Here is a 19,701-nt window from a genome sequence, read left to right as displayed (position 1 = left end):
TGGCAAATTATTTCCTAACCCCTGTATCCAGGTAGATTAATTGGGAAATACTTCAACAAAACATCAAGTTAAATTGCATGTTCAACAAAACTCATCACAAATAGTTTAATTTTTCTGCCTAATTCAATTAAATTTTTTCCACCTGCGGTTTGGCCTAGTAATGTAGAAGAACCTATACGATTTTTATTCTTAAAATGAATGTCTCTTTGGGTTATTTCATTGCTAATATTTCTCTGGAGAGTTCTACAGAACTTTAGCTGGGTTGTCTAATGAGAACCTTATGAATTCTCAGTCTCGTCCTAACATTCCAAGAGTACGGGGAGGGAAAACCTTGTACTAATTCAGCGGAAACCAAAACTATGTCTGTTTCAGCACATTCAGTCAATGCCTGGATGAAAGAGAAATGTCTTTCACATGATTAGCTTCTCCAGCTAGCCTGTAGGTGGGTGTGTTTAACAGAAGGAAGCAGTAGGAATGAGCCTGTCAGCCTGCCTTTACAGCTAATTAGCTCAGCATATAACAAAGATAAGTGAGCCAGGGAGGAGGACCCCCTCAAGAATCTTTTGATTCTGGGCAATGTCTGATTGGCAGATGTTCAAAGAGATTCTTTAGTAATCCAGAGCATCAATGAACTGCACAAAATCAGTACAGAACTGGAATAATTCAGGCATGAGGACACTTTGTGGGTACACTCCGGAAAAGCAGAACCAGGATGGACAGAACCTTGGAGTCTCTGCAATATTTAATTGCCCAAGTACTGCCTCATAGAGACCCTGCCCTTGTATTTAAAGACTGTAAGTACCAAAGAAAGTTTCTTGACTTCTCAAACAATAGTTTTATTAATGTCAAATTTAAGTATGATACCATTAAGATCCTGTGGTGCACAGTATATTAAGCAAATAGTCTGATTTTATGGGACATAGATGATGCTGAGATAAACTGAAGTTATGCTATCTTCTGTTTTTGGGGGATGGGGGGTGATAATTGGCTTAAAACATTTCAAGGGTATATTCTAAAAGACTAATGTTCTTTCAAAATACTTCTTTGTAAGGGATCATTTGATTAAATTCAACAAAAGGTTTTGGGTCCTGTAGTGAAATCCACTATTTTGGCAATCTCAGAAAATGAAGGTGTAATTCTATAATTACTCTTGCTAACAATTAGTTTATTATATTAGACCACGTATTTCATACATTTATGGTTAAACTGTTTCCTGTAAAGTTTTCCAAATGCTGAACTCTCAACTCTGAGCCCTGCTGTTGGGACAGATGCAAAGCAGCACAGTGTGCTGCTATTTGAACCACAGCATGTTGTCCTGCAAACGCTGCCTTTTTTCCCCCCTCCAAGACTTCTGAACAAACTAACTGCATACTTTCTTTGTGGTATTGTGTGCGTGACAGCAAATCTGTGAAACTGTCCAATTTTCCTTTCAAATCATATTAGGCAATTTATATATAAAAGTCTTTATTTCAGCATTAAACTACCTCATGTAACTTTGTTTCTGAAGCTAATGTGATTAACTACTGTATATTGAACTCATTCATCTCTTGGTCACTCAGTTGAAATATATGCAGTTGAATTTAGCTCTCTATTCTACTGAGCCAGATTCTGATTCCCTTATTCATGATTTCAATAGGATTATTCATGGAGTGAGGTGTTACCCTTACTCTTGTAGAATATCTGAATCTTTCCCATTGTTTCTTACCTAGATTCATATATCAGTGCCTGGAGAAACAGGAATTAATAAGAAACATTATCCATGAGCAAATTCAGCAAAACACTACTTTAGATGCCATTATTTTACAGTTTCCTCCGTGATGAATGGAATCACTTTAGTTTGTCTCCCTAAAGGCAGTTTTTAGTTTATACCATTGGTTTCTGATTGTGATATTATGGTGCTTGCAGGTGTAATTTTAATCTGAATTGCTCGGTTATGTGCTGAAAAATATATTGCTAACATAGCATTTGAGTCTGGGAACACTTTCTTCACATACATATTTAATTGTAATCTATTTTAAACCCTCAAGCACAGTGTGGAAGGCACTTATTGAATCTCAGCTTCATTCATTTATCAGCAGCTACATTAACAGCTTATTGCTATTTCTTTCCACCATGGTAAACTACTTAAGTGTGCAACTGGTAAAGGAACTAGAGGAAATGTCTGTATACTGTATATTAACCGTTTTCTAATGGTCAGATTCCAATACCCTCACTTGCATTGAAAAATACTTCACTGAATAAGTAGTCTCCCTGAAATTAATAGGATCACTCCTGTAGAAAGCTACTTTACTCACTGAGTAGCATCAGAACCTGACCCCGAAGTAAGAGACCTAGACAGCTCCATACACAAACAATATGGTTTGTCAGGCCACCCACCAGGAGAACTTTGTGTTGCTGTGGTAGACTCACATAGTGCTGCAGTCCTGAGGCCTTGCTCTAAGAGGCAGGGAGAGCAGACATCGCAGGAGCAAAGAATTTGATATCAAAAGGGGGAGGAAAGGCATTCCCCTTTTTGAGTTTCCTTTGCTAACCAGTTCATAAAGATCAACTGACAAGAGTTTGATTGAAAATGTATGTACCAGCTGCCCAGACAAGGATACCGTGACCACCCACAGATCTAGAGATGGATAAAGTAAAAGAGAAAAAGCAGATGCCCAAAATTATAGATGGGTTGGAATGTCACTTTCGTAGGGCTTTTTGAGCTAAAACAGAAAGCACTCATTTTAAAGAATTCTAATATAGAAACTGTCCATTTTATGCCTGCTCCTGCTATGTGCTCCCACTGAAGCCAGAAGGTACACAGCACTGTATTCTAAAAGGTCCAAGCCACTGCATAAACCTGCTGCCACTGAACTTAGTGGGAGATTAAAGCCAAAATGATACTATACTTAATGTCATTGTCATGAAGAGGTTAGTATTGTCCTAAACCACCAGTCCTTGTACTGGAAGCGGTATTTTGTCAGTGGGATTCAAATGGGATGTGGGTAGAAATTATATTTTAGAACAGAATATCATTATGAGCATGCCTGTGTATTATTATTTCTACAGCTTTTACAAACATTCAAGGTGTACAGGCTTCAAATACTACCAGAAATAATCCAGTACTGAAATCACATCTGTTAGCTATAATAGTGCTTTACTACCTGTCACAATGCATTAAGAAAAAGATGGTTTTCCTTTACCTGACTGGGTAAAAGTAACATTGCTGAGTATAACTGAAATATTATAGGCGGGGCTGGTAGCACCACCTGTTGTTAAGATTGCCTGACACTTCCCATTTTAAGACCTTTGTTTTCAGTACCTTATAACTTTGCCAAACTTTAACATTGACTGATTTTTTTCTATCCCACGTATCTGTCTCAGCATGAGTTTTGTTGGAAAATGTCAGCCAAAATGGGTCTGCAATTTCTGATAAGGCAGCTAGGGAAATACACATTTTGCCCATGTTAAAAATTCTGGTGATTTTTTTTGTTTGAAAACTCCAGCACCCCATACTTTCCATTAAAGACTAGAGATTTTCCAAGGAATTGGCCTTTGTGTCTGGGCTGTGCTTTTTGTTGTTATTATAAAAATCTGCCCAAATTTGGCCAAGTTAAAAGCCTTTAGAAAAAAAATCCAGTTCACACATGCTTTATAAAGACTTCTTAGAATTTAGCAGCTAAATTCCCATGAGATTCCATTTGCATTGAGCGTGATCCAGCAGAACGGAGCAGAACGGAGCAGAACTTTCCCCGCCTCATCACTTGCTGTAGAATACCTTTCCAACATTGCTATTACATTTGTCGTGGTGGTACCTCAGAGTCCCCATTATGGGTCAGAACCCTATTGTGCTAGGCGCTGTTCAACTACAAAACAAAAAGATAGACCCTTCCCCATAGAGTTTACAATTTGAATAGGCTTGGAAGGATTAGATTTTTGTTGGTAAATATCAGTTTCACCATATATACACGCAAACCAATTTAAAAAATATTTCCATCAATCTACATTTACAGATAAACAAAGTAAGAAAAATGCTTAAGAACTTGTTAGAATTTAAGTGTACGTACTTTGTATGTTTTGATATGTAATGTTGAAATTTTGCTTTCACAGTTACAGAGATTGGAAAAAGTGAAAGGTCATCTACTTAAAATAATTGTCTGCCCTTTGTCTGACACCCTCCCATAACTTCCCACAACTGTATTTAAATAGATTAAGAAAAAATACTTTAAAAAGCATTGATACAATCAGTAGAAATTTTATTTAAAAAATGGAATTCTGTCAAGCCTAAATTTAAGTAATGGGCTATTGGCTTTTCCCTCACTACAGCTTTGCTGTAAAGCACTACAAAATGTCCCAAAATTATCATCCTTGAATGCAGAATTTAAAAATTGTCTGTATGGAAACACATTTACTTTTTTAGAAATATTTGAAATTAATGTTTTTGTGAACGTAAAGGTCTGTCTGTTTCTCAGAACCAGATTCTTGGCAGTGGCACCTATATCCTACAGTGCTGGTTTCTTTAGAAATGGGCATCATTTTGTTTTTCAAGTAGGAGGGAAAAAGAATAAACCTGATCCAAAACCCACTGAAGTCAATGGAAAGACTCCTACCCCAATACTTTGGATCAGGCTCTGTATGATCTTGGTAAATATTTCTCTGGCAGTTTTATTTATATAAATTGCGTCTGTTTGAAGCTGCTAGTAGGTTTGGAATGTAAGTAATAGTCATCCCAGCAAAAATAGATTAGTGGACAGAGTGCAGGCGAGGCCTTTAAAAGTGCATGATATATACAGTTATCCCATGGATCTACATTTATTACACTGATGATCTGTGCTATCAATTTTTTTATTGCCATAAATTTGGGATTCTCAAATCACTCATGAGCTGTGGAGCCATGAGCCAGTCTTTCCAAAGAGTGGCAATAAAAGCTTTATACCACACACCATTATTTAGACTATAAACCCCCAGGATTATTTTTATTGACAATAATGCCTACTGTGTGCTGGATACTTTCCAAATACTTATGAAGGATGGCCCCAAGACCTCACAATCAAAATCCTCAAGAAACTTTGGCCCCAGTCCTTGGGTTTCAGCACAGAACCCAAAAGAGGCAAAGATGGCTTTATGCCACACTTATGCCCCCTAACTTCTGGACAGTGGCAGGGAGAAACCAGAGTCTAGGTCAGTCTCCAGTGCAAGTTAGAGCAGTCTCAAAGCTGCTCTAACTTTTGTGAACTGGTGATCCATCTTCCCAGACTGAAGCAGCACTCCAGCCACCTCCCCTTCACTCCAGCATGCCACCAACCTGCACTTCTACACTAGGGGCTATGCTGGCCTTGTGCCACCAGGGGTTTCCCTCCCACCAAAGGAAGTTTCAGCTGCCTGAGTAGTGCACAGGGGTTATCCTGAAAGCAGGTTCTGGCCCCTTGTATCTGTACATGTGTCTCATATTTTTGGAGCGCCAATATGCACATAAACAGTAACATCTTGTTTGTTACCAGTTAGTCTTGTTTTAGTGGGAATTTTTGTCTTCTCTTATGTTTGAAGTACATTATGTCCTGTGGAAATTTAGCATGGGGATAAATGCAGCTTAATGGCATCATTATTAATGTACTAGCATATAACGGTTTGTTAGTGAAAATCCTAGTTTGTGATTATTACATCCCTATCTGCAGCAGAGATCTGTGTATATAGTTAGAGCATACATTTATTCCTTTAAAATATACACAAAACTGATGACGAAAATATGAACATGAAATACCAAAACTCCTATAGAACCTGATGGTTCCCACCTAAATTTCTGCCCCTTTTCTCCACATATTTAAACACTATAGGTTTGTTAGTCTGAACTCAATTTTAACAACTTCTTCAAGATGCATGTGTTAAGTTACAGTCCATAATAGGATACAGCTGCAGGAGGGCGCACTTCTAACTTATGATCTTTGTTTAAATTATATGGTTTTACTGAGTATGTGCCACAGATGGATTTAAGAAATGTAAGACGACTTTAGTAGCCTTTCACTAAAGAATCTTCTTTAATACTTATCTTTTTTAACTCCAAAAGCTTTTATTATTATTCTCTGTATTTGAGTGTTCATTTAATGATAGTCTGTCAAGTTAGTTAAAACAACCCTTTTCCAGAAATCCTTTTAAGTTTAAAAATGACAAAGTAGATGGTTATCCTGTGTGTTCTTTGTATCCTGCTTTCTTTTGACATTGAAATGTTGTCAGAGTTATGACTCCATTTCACTCTACTGGTAAGACTGCATGACTTCTGTTCTGAATAGCCCCATTAGTCTGAGGGTTTCCCTTCTCAAATAATATCCCCATCTATGTGTGAGTGTTGTCCACTGTCCTGTTTACTGCCAATCCTCTACATGTTTGTTCACCTCAGGTAGGGTAACTGTAAACATGCTTTAATGTTACTCCTAGAAATATGGAACCAAATTCACTGCTGGCATAAGTGAACACAAATCCTCTGAAGCAATTAATTTTCATTAAATTATGTTCCTGCTTATGTCAATGTTGAATTTGACTTGTGGTCTCTAGAATGTTCCATATGCTTCCTTGAAGAAAAACAAGGAAAATGTATTTCCTCCCCCCCCCCTCCCCCAAGTAAATAATGGCGTGGGTAGCAATACCTTGCATAGAGTATGCATCCTCATTCCATGGCAATTGCCCAACCCAGAAACATAAAATAACATTTCTGAACACCTGGCAGAAATTAGCCATTTTAAATCAGAGTTACAAGGAAATCCCATACACTTATTCCAGTGGAGGTAGCAGGGAAAGCAGCCATTTTCCTCCAGCCCCAACCTATCCATAACTAAATACAAAGCCCACACCAAACTTTAGTAACATTAAGGCTAGTACCATGATTATGGAATATGCAACAGAATCTAAACTTCCATTTAAAGAAATTACATTCCTTGCCTCTTATGTTCCTGAGGCCTTCCAATTGTAAACTAATGTAGTGTCTTCCTGAATCTGCCACCACCCGGGGAACTATAGCTTTGAGGTATGGCCTGCCCTCTTCATCTCAAAGCAGCATTAACTCTAATTACTGTAGACAATTAAAATGCCAAAATTGTTAACTGGTTCACTGCTGGTCAATCAGTGATGGATGCAGTAGCAGTTTTTGGGGTGGGATCAGTGAAGTGGTTGGTTGTTATCAAGTATTGCCTAGGTAGGGTGTCACAGTTACCAGGCCAGCTGCACTTGAGCTCTCTCAGGGTGACATCATGTCTCCCCCTCACTTTGGCTGGCCTACAGCCACATTGGGTAGCACCCATGCCTGTCTCAGAAGGTCCTACAGGATTCGGCCCCCTGCCCCATATACTCCTCTTCATGAGATATGGCAAGTGGTAATTACAATAACTGTGCAGGTTTCATACAGCAAAGTATTGATTATTCAGAACCAAGGCATTCAGAGAAACAAATCTTAAAACATTAGACAATCTATCTGCATCTTATCTAACTCCTCAGTCTTTCCTTGCAAAAACAGCTAGATCCCATTTGTCTTCTAGGCACTCATTTCAAGGAGTTGGGATGACAAAGAGCATCCCTAATGGTCTGTGGATATGTCTTTGCAGTTAACCCCTGTGACTGGCACCCAGGTTTTTTGTATGCATGTTAGCCTCTCCTGATTACAAGCAACTTCACACCTACCCAACTTACTCTGTCCTCAGTGTTTCTGCACTCACCCACATGTCTATGGGGGGCATATCTCAGGATTCTTTGTCTGGAGACATTCTTGCAGGAAAACTTGTCCATTCTTCAGAGGGAAATGTGGGAAGGGCATTGGAGGAATGGTACTTGAGAGATTTTTTGCCTGCATCCTCACTGCAAAGTGAGTGGGTTCCAGGCTGAATTAAATCAGAGCCTGGATTCTAGCCTGGGTTTAAAGCACCTCCAGTCTTGGGTCAAAGAGTAAGAGCCCCAGTTAACTGTGCAATGAAGACATGTCCTCAGTCTTCCCCACTATTTATCGGGGTTGTTTTTATTAGAATCCCAGCTTTCCCACAAGAGTCTCTCCCCTCCCACCCTTGGCCATACTAGCCAGAGCCCAGCAGACATGAGATTTCAAAGGAATTGGCCCCTCTTGTTTCTGAGCACCAGACAATAAGGTTTCTCTGAAGTCATTGTCTGCTTTCTGGCCCTCCTAAGTGGACAGCTCTGGCTGGGGTTAACCCTTTGAGACCATGTAGCCAGTATCATAATAAGAACCAAGTAAGATGAGGCATACCTAATATTCACACCAATAATGCAGGTCTCTCCCATGTTCTCCGCATGTGGAGAACTGAAATTTGAAGCAACTTGGAATTCTTAAGTCATCTCTTCTCCTGCCCGTTATCAACTTTCAAAAGGCAAAATCCTCACTGTTTCCTGTGTGTCAAAAGTCCTAGGTCAGCTGTCAAAGCTGCTACTTAACCCTCCCTCAAAAACTTCTGTACTGGTTACACATTACCAGTATAAAAGGTGAACATTTGGGGAACAGCATAAAATACATGTAATTCTAAAATAGCACAATCAGTATTATCCATATTAGTCATTTTTTGTATTTAATTCAATATTTTTTTGTTAACTTGGCACTGCCATATCTTTTCCTGTTTGTTGTAAAATTCAGTATCCGTGTCCCAGAAACCAGGGGACTCTTACCACGGAAGTTAGGTCCAGTGTGCTGCATAGTCCACAGAGCCTTGGCTATTATGGGAACTAACAAAAGCACCGAAATGCATAGTAAAGAGATGTTCTTTCTATCCCCTTGTAACTAGAAGTTTGGTCTGAAACCCTGATAATGCCCATGAATGGAGGTAAATTAAGGATAAAGGACCCATGAAATCCTTATATTGTAAACTGGTCACATTTCTAACATTACTTAGATATTTGTATTACATAATTGTAACATTAAAAGAGAGAGGAAAATGCATGGGTGAAATTCTGGCCCATTGAAGTCGAAGGGAGTTTTGGCATTGACTTCAACAGAGTCAGGATTTCATCCTATAAGTTTAACTGATTCAGTAATGTTACAATATACTGAATAACAGATTTTAGAGCACAGGTAATTTAAACCATTAGGAAAAGTAGTCACCAATGCACATAGGTACTCTAGTCATTGTTTAAACATCTTTGGCCATATTATATTTATTTTTCAAAATACAAAAAGCAAATTAAAGTGAATGACATTAATTCCAAATGAGACGTAGATCGCAATGCTAAGTTTAGTGTGTTTGACGCTTCCAACATTAAAAAAAAATCTATCTTTTTCATTTGTACATCGTTACTGGATAGTTTAAAAGTTGGATTGCTGCTGCACTGCACTCCTGTGGAGCATGCAAAAACTTGTGTGAAGAAAAATAGGTAAATATCAGTTGATTTGACAAGACTTCATCCAGAATGTTCAAAAAAATAAATAGTGCAATTTCTTATATGCAAATGAATGTAGAGGCTCTAAGTAAACTATCCATATTGCTATGGTAGCTGTTTCAAGAGGGATTAAACAGCCACCTATATACCTGATAGTGGTAGAATGGTTCCTGATACCTCTACAATGCTCCTTGGATTACTATAAGATGCAAAGGAACTTTTACAAACCTCTCTGGTTGCCAGTTACATCCTGTTTTTTGTTTTTTTTTCTTTTAAATTAAATGCCCCCTTTTTGGAATGGATATGTTTAGAATAACTTGTGATAACATTTTTAAAATATATATGAATATGAGAGCATAATATGTTGTCTACACACAGAATTTTCACTGGTTTAATTTACATTGGTTTAGTTAAACCATTGCAAGTTGTGAGTATAGACTCTTATATCGATTTTAAAACTGCCCTATATCAGTTTACTTTGTGCCTATAAACTTACTCATGCAAGCTAAACCAATACAGGCCTGCTTTAAACCAATCTAAGAGACTGTCTCACACAAAGTCACACTGCTTTAACTAAATAAGGAATAAAATCACAACTTGAGTTAAACTGGTATTATTTTGTGTGTACACAAGCCCTAAATTTTCTTGGATTGTAAAACCTTGGGGATTATAAATTCAGTCTTCCTATGTGTGTGAAAAGAGTGTAACAGTAGAGTAGAGTTAATGGGTGTTGCCAGAATACTACTACTAATAATAGCTATACACTGCCTTTCTCTAGATACTTGTCCTGTTAGCTTAACCTATAAAAAACAAACATGGTTTAGACATTGACAGCCAAAGTTAAGTTTCAGGACTTCAGCAAAAGAAGATACTCTGCCTTATTTTTCTGTGACCAAGAAGAATCTCTTGGTTGCTTAGGGAACTTTATGTAGATTAATTTTTAAAACAGCTGAAGGTATCACAAAGTCTAGTGAAAACTTTCAACCAACCAAGAAGTATTCACAGGCTGTCCAAATGCTGAACTAGTCAAAAGAGAACAAAAATGATATATTATGAATTTTCTCAGTCTTGCTGTAAAATTGACAAAAGATATGAAAGACAGATGATACAAAAAAGGAAAGGAAAAAAAAGATTTAAAAGGCCAACCATTACTATGGACATTGAACAGTTCTTAACAGCTAGTGTTTGTCATCTGGATAACTATAATTTTTCTTTGATAAACAAGTATTGAGCCTAACTTTTCAACAGTGTTTCAGCCCCCAAATCCAGTCCAAATTCAGTGGGCGTTAAGCACCAGACTCTCTTATGCTTCTTTGAAAACCCAGCCTAGAAGTTGCTAAAACACTAATTTTTTTCTGATGGGGAGGCAGCTGTGGCTCTGATTTGAAAGGCTGTAGAATATTTGGACTGCAAAATAGGTTAAGATCAGTTGATGTTTTCTTAAATTAACATTGTATGTCACAAGTAAATCAGAAAGATCTGTGGGTGGTATTCATATTGGTGGTCTAGGATTCATGGCGTAGACATCTGATTTTTCCTTAAAAAACAAACAAACTTTAAACAGTTAAATGTCAATTTTCCCAAGAGGAGCTACGGCCACAATTGCCTTATAGGGATGTCATAAGCCTCTCTTGTTCTTGTTGTCATTTGTTTGTATTCTGGTGCTTATTTCAAGCTAGTTTCTTTTAACCTAAACGTGACCTTTTCAATAAAGATTTAATATCAATACAATTTTTCCAATAAATGTGGCACTTCCCTTCTATTGAACTGTCAAGCTCAAAGCGTAGACATTTGACATTTAACATGCATGAAGTTTATTCCTAGATATCAACTTTCACTTAATGGCTTTTAAACTGAATCATTACCAAACATGAATGTAAGAGACAGAGTGAAGCAACCAGTGATGTAAAAGATATATTTCACTCAGGGTCAGTGAGAAGTTCTCAACACAGCAGACCCTAGACATTTTCCTTGATCTAGGCTACATGTGGTTCTACAGTCTGTTCTGCTGGCAGTTATCTGGTCTAAAGATTTGGTTTTTGCTTAAACTCATCACTCAAAGTTGAAATAAGTTGAAAATAAGAGGATAATTGCCCTGGTTGAACATAAAAATGGTAGGTCACCAATTTCATCTAGTCACTTCATTCTTCTGGATTGCTGTGATGCATATCAAAGATCAACAGCAGGTAGTATCGATCACTAAGTATGCAGTTCATAAATTCTAGTAGTCTCAAAGGGGAGGGATAAAGCTATAATTTAGAAAAGTAGAACTCAGTTTCTGTGGTTTGGGTTTCACTCTTATGCAGTTTGTGTCAAAGCACCATCACACGTTGCAATAACCATCTGTTTCTTATTCCATTCGTTACTCAAAATGTGGAGGGGGAGATAGCCATACCATTGTGAAGGTCCAATGTAAGGACTTTCTTTCTTAGTTTCTGTATGCTCATTGCTTTCCCTGTTATGGCCATCCAAGCAAACAATCATAGGAAATAGATAACATCTTGTGTTTCATGATTTCTGTGTGTATATAAAGTCTGCTGCAGTTTCCACGGTAAACATCTGATGAAGTGAGCTGTAGCTCACGAAAGCTCATGCTCAAATAAATTGGTTAGTCTCTAAGGTGCCACAAGTACTCCTTTTCTTTTTGCGAATACAGACTAACACGGCTGTTCCTCTGAAACCTGTGTTTTTACAATGATCCTCCAATAAGCCTGTTCTCGAAAGTGGTAAGCTGGCATGTAGTTTGAGAGGGGCATGGTCTAAAACAGGAATTGATAATATTTTTGACAGAATGTAAAAAGTGCCATCACTGTTAGGTAGTTGCCAGGAAACATCAGCTGTAACCTTGTGGCTGGGCTTTTCAAAGGGGCCTAAAGGAGGTACACCCAATTTTTATTCACTTTAAATGGGAGCTGAGAGGCTAAGACTCTTAGGAAGCTTTGAAAATCCCATCCCTGAAACTTAAAGCTTTGTAATGCAGGAGCACTATAGCAATTTGTAGTTTGTACATTAGTATTTTAGTGTTCATGTTAACTGGCAGCTCTCTCTCTGCCCTAATATCCAGCATCTTTCTTTGTGACCACATCACAAAGCAGTGTGGAAACGCATCACTTCATGCACCATTAAAATCCAGCCACTTCTGCTGTGGAACACAGCAACTGTGACCCTTCTTGTGATGAGCAAAGGGGAATTTCTATATAGTTCCCCATGCACCTGAAAGACAACTGCTCCAACAGTACAGTGCCTCTTAATATCATGCTGGAGCAAAATACAGTTACAGTGCAGGTGATGGCTTTGACTGAATCTTCAACTCTCACATGAATATAACCAGAATATTTCTTGTTTAAATCTGGCAAATAAAGTTACAAGTGAAGATAAAATGTCTATACTGCACCCAAAATTTGTCACTTCTGTGTCTTTGATAGTGAATGTCGTAGCAGTGCTGCAGGAATTCTGGGAGAACAAACAGAAACAGAGAGCTGTATTTCCAAGTGAAGGCACAGTGGTGTATGAGTCATTGAACTTTCCTGGTCCTCCATTTGTCAGTTATGTCACCCTACCTGGAGGAAGCTGTTTTGGCAACTTTCAGGTAAGAAGCATAGTGCAATTTTTGCCAAAGGGAAATCTTTCTTCAATTTTTTTTTTAAGGAAAATAAATAGTTACTTATTTTGAGAGCACAATATATTCACACTTAATCCGTAAGTGCCAGACCACAGTATCTTCAGGGACATAAATTGTTTAAACAAAAATAACAGGCAGTACTGTGAATTAATTGATCATGGCATGACTTATTGTTCTAATCATGGATCTTGTAAGAATGTCTGTTAACGAAGGGGATTCTTGTGACTAGAAGCATCAAAAGATAAGTATCTTTGTCAGGTAGTTTTAAGACCACATTTTTGGTTTGGTTAGTTTTTGCCCCATAAGCTTTAGAAAACATGTTTGTAGGTAGCAATGTTTTCATTACTTTTATCAAGTCAGTGAAAAGATATTTTTATTATAAAGATTCCCCAACAATCTGTTCAACCCAGATACATCAATACAGTGTTAATGCATGAGATCCAGAAAACAGAACTAACTAGAAACAGATCAGTTTTTCACATTGAGTGAAAGGCATAAAGTGAACAATAAAACCAATTTGAATTTAAGATAAAAATAAATTAAATCATGGGGTTGGGGGGAGGAGGGAGGAAATTACATTTTGATTAGAAAACTGTATAAGCACTCACAAATTCAAGAAAAATATTTTATCTAGCTACATAAGTATACATATTTGAAATGTAGTTATGAGCAAAATCTAGTAGTAGAAGTTGAAAAAAGAGGAAAAACAGGCAATTTTAAAAACAGTAAACATTTGTGAAATTATTTAAAACTAAATTCTGTCCCTTGTTCATTTCTAGTAGACAACATAAATAATGAAAAGTAAATCCAATCTTTAGCTTTTTATTTTAACTGTCTAAAATGTTAGTAATACATATACACTTTTATATATGATTTTAACTCAGGGTTCTCTTTATATTTAGTCAACTTTAATTATTCAGGGCCCAGTCCTAGGAGGTTCTGGACTCCTTCAATTCTTTTTGACATTAAGGAATTGCAGGATTGGGACAGAATAACTAAATCTTTGTTTTAGCAGTTTTAAATTGGTTGCTTTTTTATTCTGAATCCATTTGAAGAAGAAAATGCTACACAGTCTAAACACTGTAACCAACAGAAAAGGTAACTTGATTGGTCAAATGTTATGAAGAGCAATAGAGTGTTCTTTGGCTGAAGATTGTATCTAATTAAATTATACCCTAGATATCCCTTCAATTTCCTGTCTGACTTCCAACATGAGCTTGATACTGAAAGTTACTGAGCACCTTTGACTCCTACTCAAGTCAAGAGAGCTGAGGTAACACTGTGTCTCATAGGTTCAAGCCCAGGATTTGGAAAAAAGTACCTGAGATAAGATTTTAGAAATCCTTCCCTCAAGAACCACATTCCTGGGACAAAAATGAAATTATTTCACCATTATTATATCATCAGTGAAGTTAGTGGGACATTATTCAGTTTTCAGACATTTAAAATTTCTTACCAGCTGTTGTCTGTCTGGCTTTTGTGAAATGAAGTGGTGGCTTTAATCCAATTACCAATGGAGAAGAGTCCACATCATAGAAAAACACCATCAGAAGCGGCAACGTCATTGGAAATCCCTGCATAAAAAGCTAAACACTGAATGGCCTGGAGACCATACTATTTATCTTCTGTCCAGAGGTGGGCCTCTCCAGGTCAAGACTGAGGAGAGGGTATTTTTTAGTCTGTCATCAGAGATACAGATGTTCAAACTACTATGACAAGTGGACAGGAGAATCTGATTTAGGAATTAGTTTACCAAAGAGCATTGTACAGCAATTATGTAGCTAGCTGTATGCTGAACACAGCAACTTTTAAAAGTTATTTTTGATTCCTTTTACTTTTTTGGGTGGGAAAAAAAGTATGTAGACCCATACACTATATTGTGGGAGGAAGGGCAGGGATGTATACTGCTGAAATTTTTCATTACAATTTTTTTTCTACATGCAAGCTATTCAATACTTTGGCGACACAATAATTGTGCATTCTTCATGTAATATCTAGTATTCACTACCTCTGGAAGCTGGTGGCAAAAAGGATGAGGGAGTAATTTGTTGGCATCACTGTTGAAAAACAATACCTTCTAGCAGCGTTTTTGAATTGTGGTGGCTTGGCAGACCCACTGGTGTATACAGAATAAGTGTGTATGTAATTTAATAGCACATCTCCATTTTGTTGTACACATGGTGTGTAAGTAAAGGGTATAATGTTAAATTAGATATACAAGAGGAACAAACCCTGGAATTCTCCCTCAGGCAGAGCTCTCACTAAAGTCAATAGGGATTTAGTCTGAATAAGGAGTTTGTGATCAGGCTCAAAGTTTGCTCTGACTAGTAATAACAAGCTTTTTCTTCTTTTGCTTTGTCATCTCAGTTTGTATTTATCCATTTGTTTGTGTGGGTGGTACAGAGGAAGAGCTGTTTTCATACAATTTCCTACATTTTAGCATGATAATATTGATGCCTGGCTTTTTTTCTACCCAAATTTAAGAACCCTACGCTAATGCGCATCACATTTTGCTACAGCTAGCCAACTACTGTGGTAGCACCAAAGTAAAGGATAGTCATTCTACATTCAGGAAAAAGCTGGTTGCTTCATTGGGCAAGTCAAATCAAATTCCAGTAGTCCACTTGACAAAGAAACAAAAGCGCTGCTGTGGTATGGAAAATCCGGGGCCAGGTAGTAGGATGTGCATTAGGATTATGAAGGTGTGACTGGAGTTCCAGGGGAGCCAACTGAGGTCAGTCAATTAGGGTGAACTGCAAAGAATGGGGATGACAATCCCCAAAGCTGGTGGACATTCCAGGACTTAAATTTACCAAGCCAGCACAAAACAGCTTCTATAATACCTCACTGGTTACCCAGAAGCCAAGAACACAGTTCCCTTAAAGCCTCCCTCAGACCTCCACCCAGACACCCAAGTCAAATATGATAAGGATTACTGAAAATCTTATTCATCATATAAGAAAGTTCTAGCAATCCTAAAGGATTGGACACATTACTTCCCAGGTTAATGAATATTCCAGATCTTTTACAGTGAATTCTTTTTCACTAAACTAAAATTTATTAAAAAAAAAAAAAAGAGAGAGTATTGGCTTAAAGATCAGTATACATACAGACATGAGTACAGTTCTTGAGATTCAGATTCATAGTAGAGATGGTGAGCTTTGTAATTGCAAAGAGTTCTTTCAGAATTAGTTCACAGGTTATAGTCCAATGTTTATATTCAGGGTAATTCCAGGTTAGGACTGGAGATCTCAGCCTTTTGGCTTAAGCTTCCCCTGCATGAAGCATCAAGCTGATCTGAGATAGAAAGGATCAGGACCCAAGGGTCTTTTATACAGCTCCAGGCCTTCTCTGATAATTCTCCAGGCCTTCTCACCAATAATTAACTACACAAATTAACACAAGGCAATTTATCCATTAGGCAGTCTATCACAAACTTTAAAGAGACATATAGACAATGACATTATTTCACCGAAGATTCATCTCCATGTTAATATTCCCTTTTGATCTCCAAATCAATAGCTATAGTGACAGACAGGAACTGTCTATTTACATGGCTAACATTTAGCAAGATAAAAGTAAACACACAATTAGTATCACCTCTATTTTTCTAACAATACAGGTTTGTACTTCAAAGTTCTAGCCTATCTACTGTGGAACCATTTATATACCTTTACCATTTATATACTTTTCTAAAATGTCTCTAATTGTTGGCTCTGGGTCATTTATCCTGCAGGATGCTTAACCCTTTCTGGCCATGCATCCCAGTTTGTATAAGATTTGTTTCAATTATATAACAGTGGTAGCAACGATGATTTGCCTGGTCATATTTTAATCGGATAACATCACAGAAGGATACCACTCATCATTGTTTTAGGTGGGGAAGGGAAATGGTTTCCGTGACTGAAGTTGTGACTCTACTGATCCAGAATCAAAATCCAGCAATCAATCACCCTGGAAAAAACAAAGGCCATGTCAGTGACAAAATAAAACAGTTCCTCTCCTCAGACAAGTTCTTTCATCTACAAAGTAGTAGTAGAAAGCTTCAGGTCATCTTCACCTGAAAACCAACCTCCACAATCAACTTCCTCCTCAGTAGGTTCAATACAATAGGTACAAGTGTCAGCAGACAAAGGAAAAAGTAACTTTTAACTACTGTCAATTTAGTTGTAATTTTCAAAGCATACATATCATCTATTAAGGATCTAGGATTTTAAGCATTTTAAACTAACGTGAACAGCATCCCAAGGACTTTCAGATTACTTTAGATTTAGGCTTTCTGCTTAGTATATGATGGATCCAAATGCCAATTCAGAGATAGCAAATGTTGCATTATTTGCTGGATCAGTTTTTCAGGGCACAATGTGAAGGAAGATCCTCTGAAAGTGATGGGACAACAGCCCTCTTTCAGCTAAGCATGGGAGAACCAGATCCTCAGCTGGTACATGTTAATTGAACTCCATTACCCCAGCTTTGATTGTGACCAGGAGATTTTATTCCATTTCAGCTGCACAGGATGGTAATAAGTGTTCCACAATGCTAAACATATTTTTAGTTTTAAACTTTTGAGGCCAGGTCCTCATCTAATATAAATCACATAGCTCCATTGAAGTCAAGGATCTGATCTCATAGTCTACGGAATTATGCTGATTTGCTCCAGTTTAGGATAAGGCCCTCATTCTTTAGTGACAGTACACAGAGCTCCAAAGTCTTTATCTTGCTCTATTTCTGAAGGTGTTTTTCCCTCATAAGGTGTTTGGGAGAATTACCATGTCATAATTTGTCTAGCTAGAGCGTCTGAAACCTCCGACAAGTCACTGAAGTGTACTAAAAGATGTTTAGGAGAGCACAGAGTGTTTTCCATCAGATCAAGTACAGCATATTTTTGTGCTGTGTACTTCAGAATAAAAAATAAACTTCTAACACAATATGAAAAGATATATGGCTTAATTTCAATCCAAAATACTTCACTTGGGGAAAAGTTTATTTAAATGTTGCTGTCACATTCTTTTTTTTAAAAAAAAATTAAAGATCAAGATTCTTCTTTTGGGATTTGTTTGTTTTTTCTCTGAGGTCTTCTTATGATCATTTTGGGTCTAGTTTTCCTTATGTTTAAATCATCATGTTATGAAATTCTCTAGAGCATTGTTAACATTGTTGCCGAAAACAACCTAGAATTTCCTGAATCTAAGATGTTTTGAAAACTTATCATGAAAACTGACTGTCAAAGTTGGTCAGTTTTATCCACTTGGCTTTTCAAAATAAGACATGAGAGGAAAATTGAGGAAATGTATTCTGGCGAATTAGCCATACATCTTTTGTAGGTTCCAATATACCTTCTATGCCATCATCATGATATAATATTTCAACATACTTTGCCAACACTAGGCCCACAAATGCACAAATATTAATTTCTATAATGCTCTTCATATAATCATATATCTCTCCTGTGCATTACAAAACATTTGATTATGTAATTTTAATGCTGTGACTATGCATGTAACATCCATTATATGCCAGCAATATTTCTACAGCCAGTCATGAAGGTCTGCTTTGATGCCAGCTAACTGCAGCGATGGAATGTGAGAGAAAGAATATTAGGCTGGATACTCTGGGTAATCCCTCTACTCTCTTTAAGTAGTCCCACAAGGACTTTAGTAGATTGGTTCCATTCATCCTTTAGGGAAGGGTATTAGGAATGAGCAGATGGGTCTAATTGCCAACTGCTCATCAGAGACAAGCATTGAAATTCCACTAGAAAGGTTTAATAATGAACTACCTGTATCTTACCCAATAGATATCCATGCTTTCAATCTACAGACTTCTTTAAATGTACTAAGTTCATGATTTTTATTATTTTATAGCACCCCCCAAAAAGCACTAGGCACCATAGTCCAAATAAATTATAGAGTCTCTGCTCTAACTAAATTAGTTTTAAACAGTGATCTGTTCTGAGTCTTTGCTCAGAATTCAGAATTAAATGCTATGGGATACAGTTCTGACACTTGCATTTCTCTTGCATTTATTTTAAGTCCCATTGTCTAATACTTATGAAGGCTATGTTTGAAGGAGTTTCTTTATACCATTTTTATTCTGGGCACTCAATACCAACAACCACATACCATGACCAACTCTGAAAACTGTGAAGTAATTTCCATTTACCAAAAGGGCACCAACATAAGGCCCAGTTGATCAGCTTCTGGCTCCCCTTTTGCTGAACTTAGTCATCAAGCCACTCATGGTTTTTAGCAGGTCTTTTTGCTTTTAATACCCAGGAGAACTTTGCTGAATATTTTAACTTTAAAAACACATTGAAAGGAGTTGTGATCCAAGCTTAGCTTTCATTTTAACAAGGAACAGTAATGAATTAATTGTGTGATTTTGATTAATGAACTTTTAGCTTGTTTGCGGGGGGGGCCGGGTAAAAGCTTCCTTGAGCAGAATTTAAAATGACAGTGTGTGTTTAATTGGCATTTCTATATTGCTCATCACCAAAATATGCAAGCACATGTATTGTATATTTCCAAAATGTGTATTACTAGAATATAAAAGTGTGTTTTGACAATAACAGTGGTATCAAACTTGAGCTGAAATGTAGAATTAAAATTGCTCAATTTTAATTCGTAAAAATCAAATGCACCAAAAGAGAGAAATCTTTCCTCCTCCTCCTCACATCAAAAATGTTTCTAAGCCAAAAATCTAGTTATCTTCCATGCTCGCTCACTATGCAGTAT

At 37.3% G+C, this 19,701-nt stretch overlaps 1 protein-coding gene across 1 annotated transcript in view; it reads left to right on the top strand.

Moving 5' to 3' along the window:
* Nucleotides 1–542: 542 nt before the first annotated feature.
* The window catches only part of LIX1 (limb and CNS expressed 1), a 41,421-nt gene continuing 22,262 nt past the window's right edge, over nucleotides 543–19,701 (top strand). Inside the window, exons 1-2 of the mRNA XM_073346218.2 lie at nucleotides 543–794; nucleotides 12,771–12,934. Coding sequence (XP_073202319.1) covers nucleotides 713–794; nucleotides 12,771–12,934 — 246 coding nt within the window. The 5' untranslated portion in view covers nucleotides 543–712. The remainder of the gene's footprint in view (nucleotides 795–12,770; nucleotides 12,935–19,701) is intronic.

Source organism: Lepidochelys kempii, chromosome 5 (genome assembly GCF_965140285.1).
Source record: "Lepidochelys kempii isolate rLepKem1 chromosome 5, rLepKem1.hap1, whole genome shotgun sequence".
NCBI lineage: Eukaryota > Metazoa > Chordata > Testudines > Cheloniidae > Lepidochelys > Lepidochelys kempii.
This window is presented reverse-complemented; position numbering and strand designations above follow the sequence as displayed.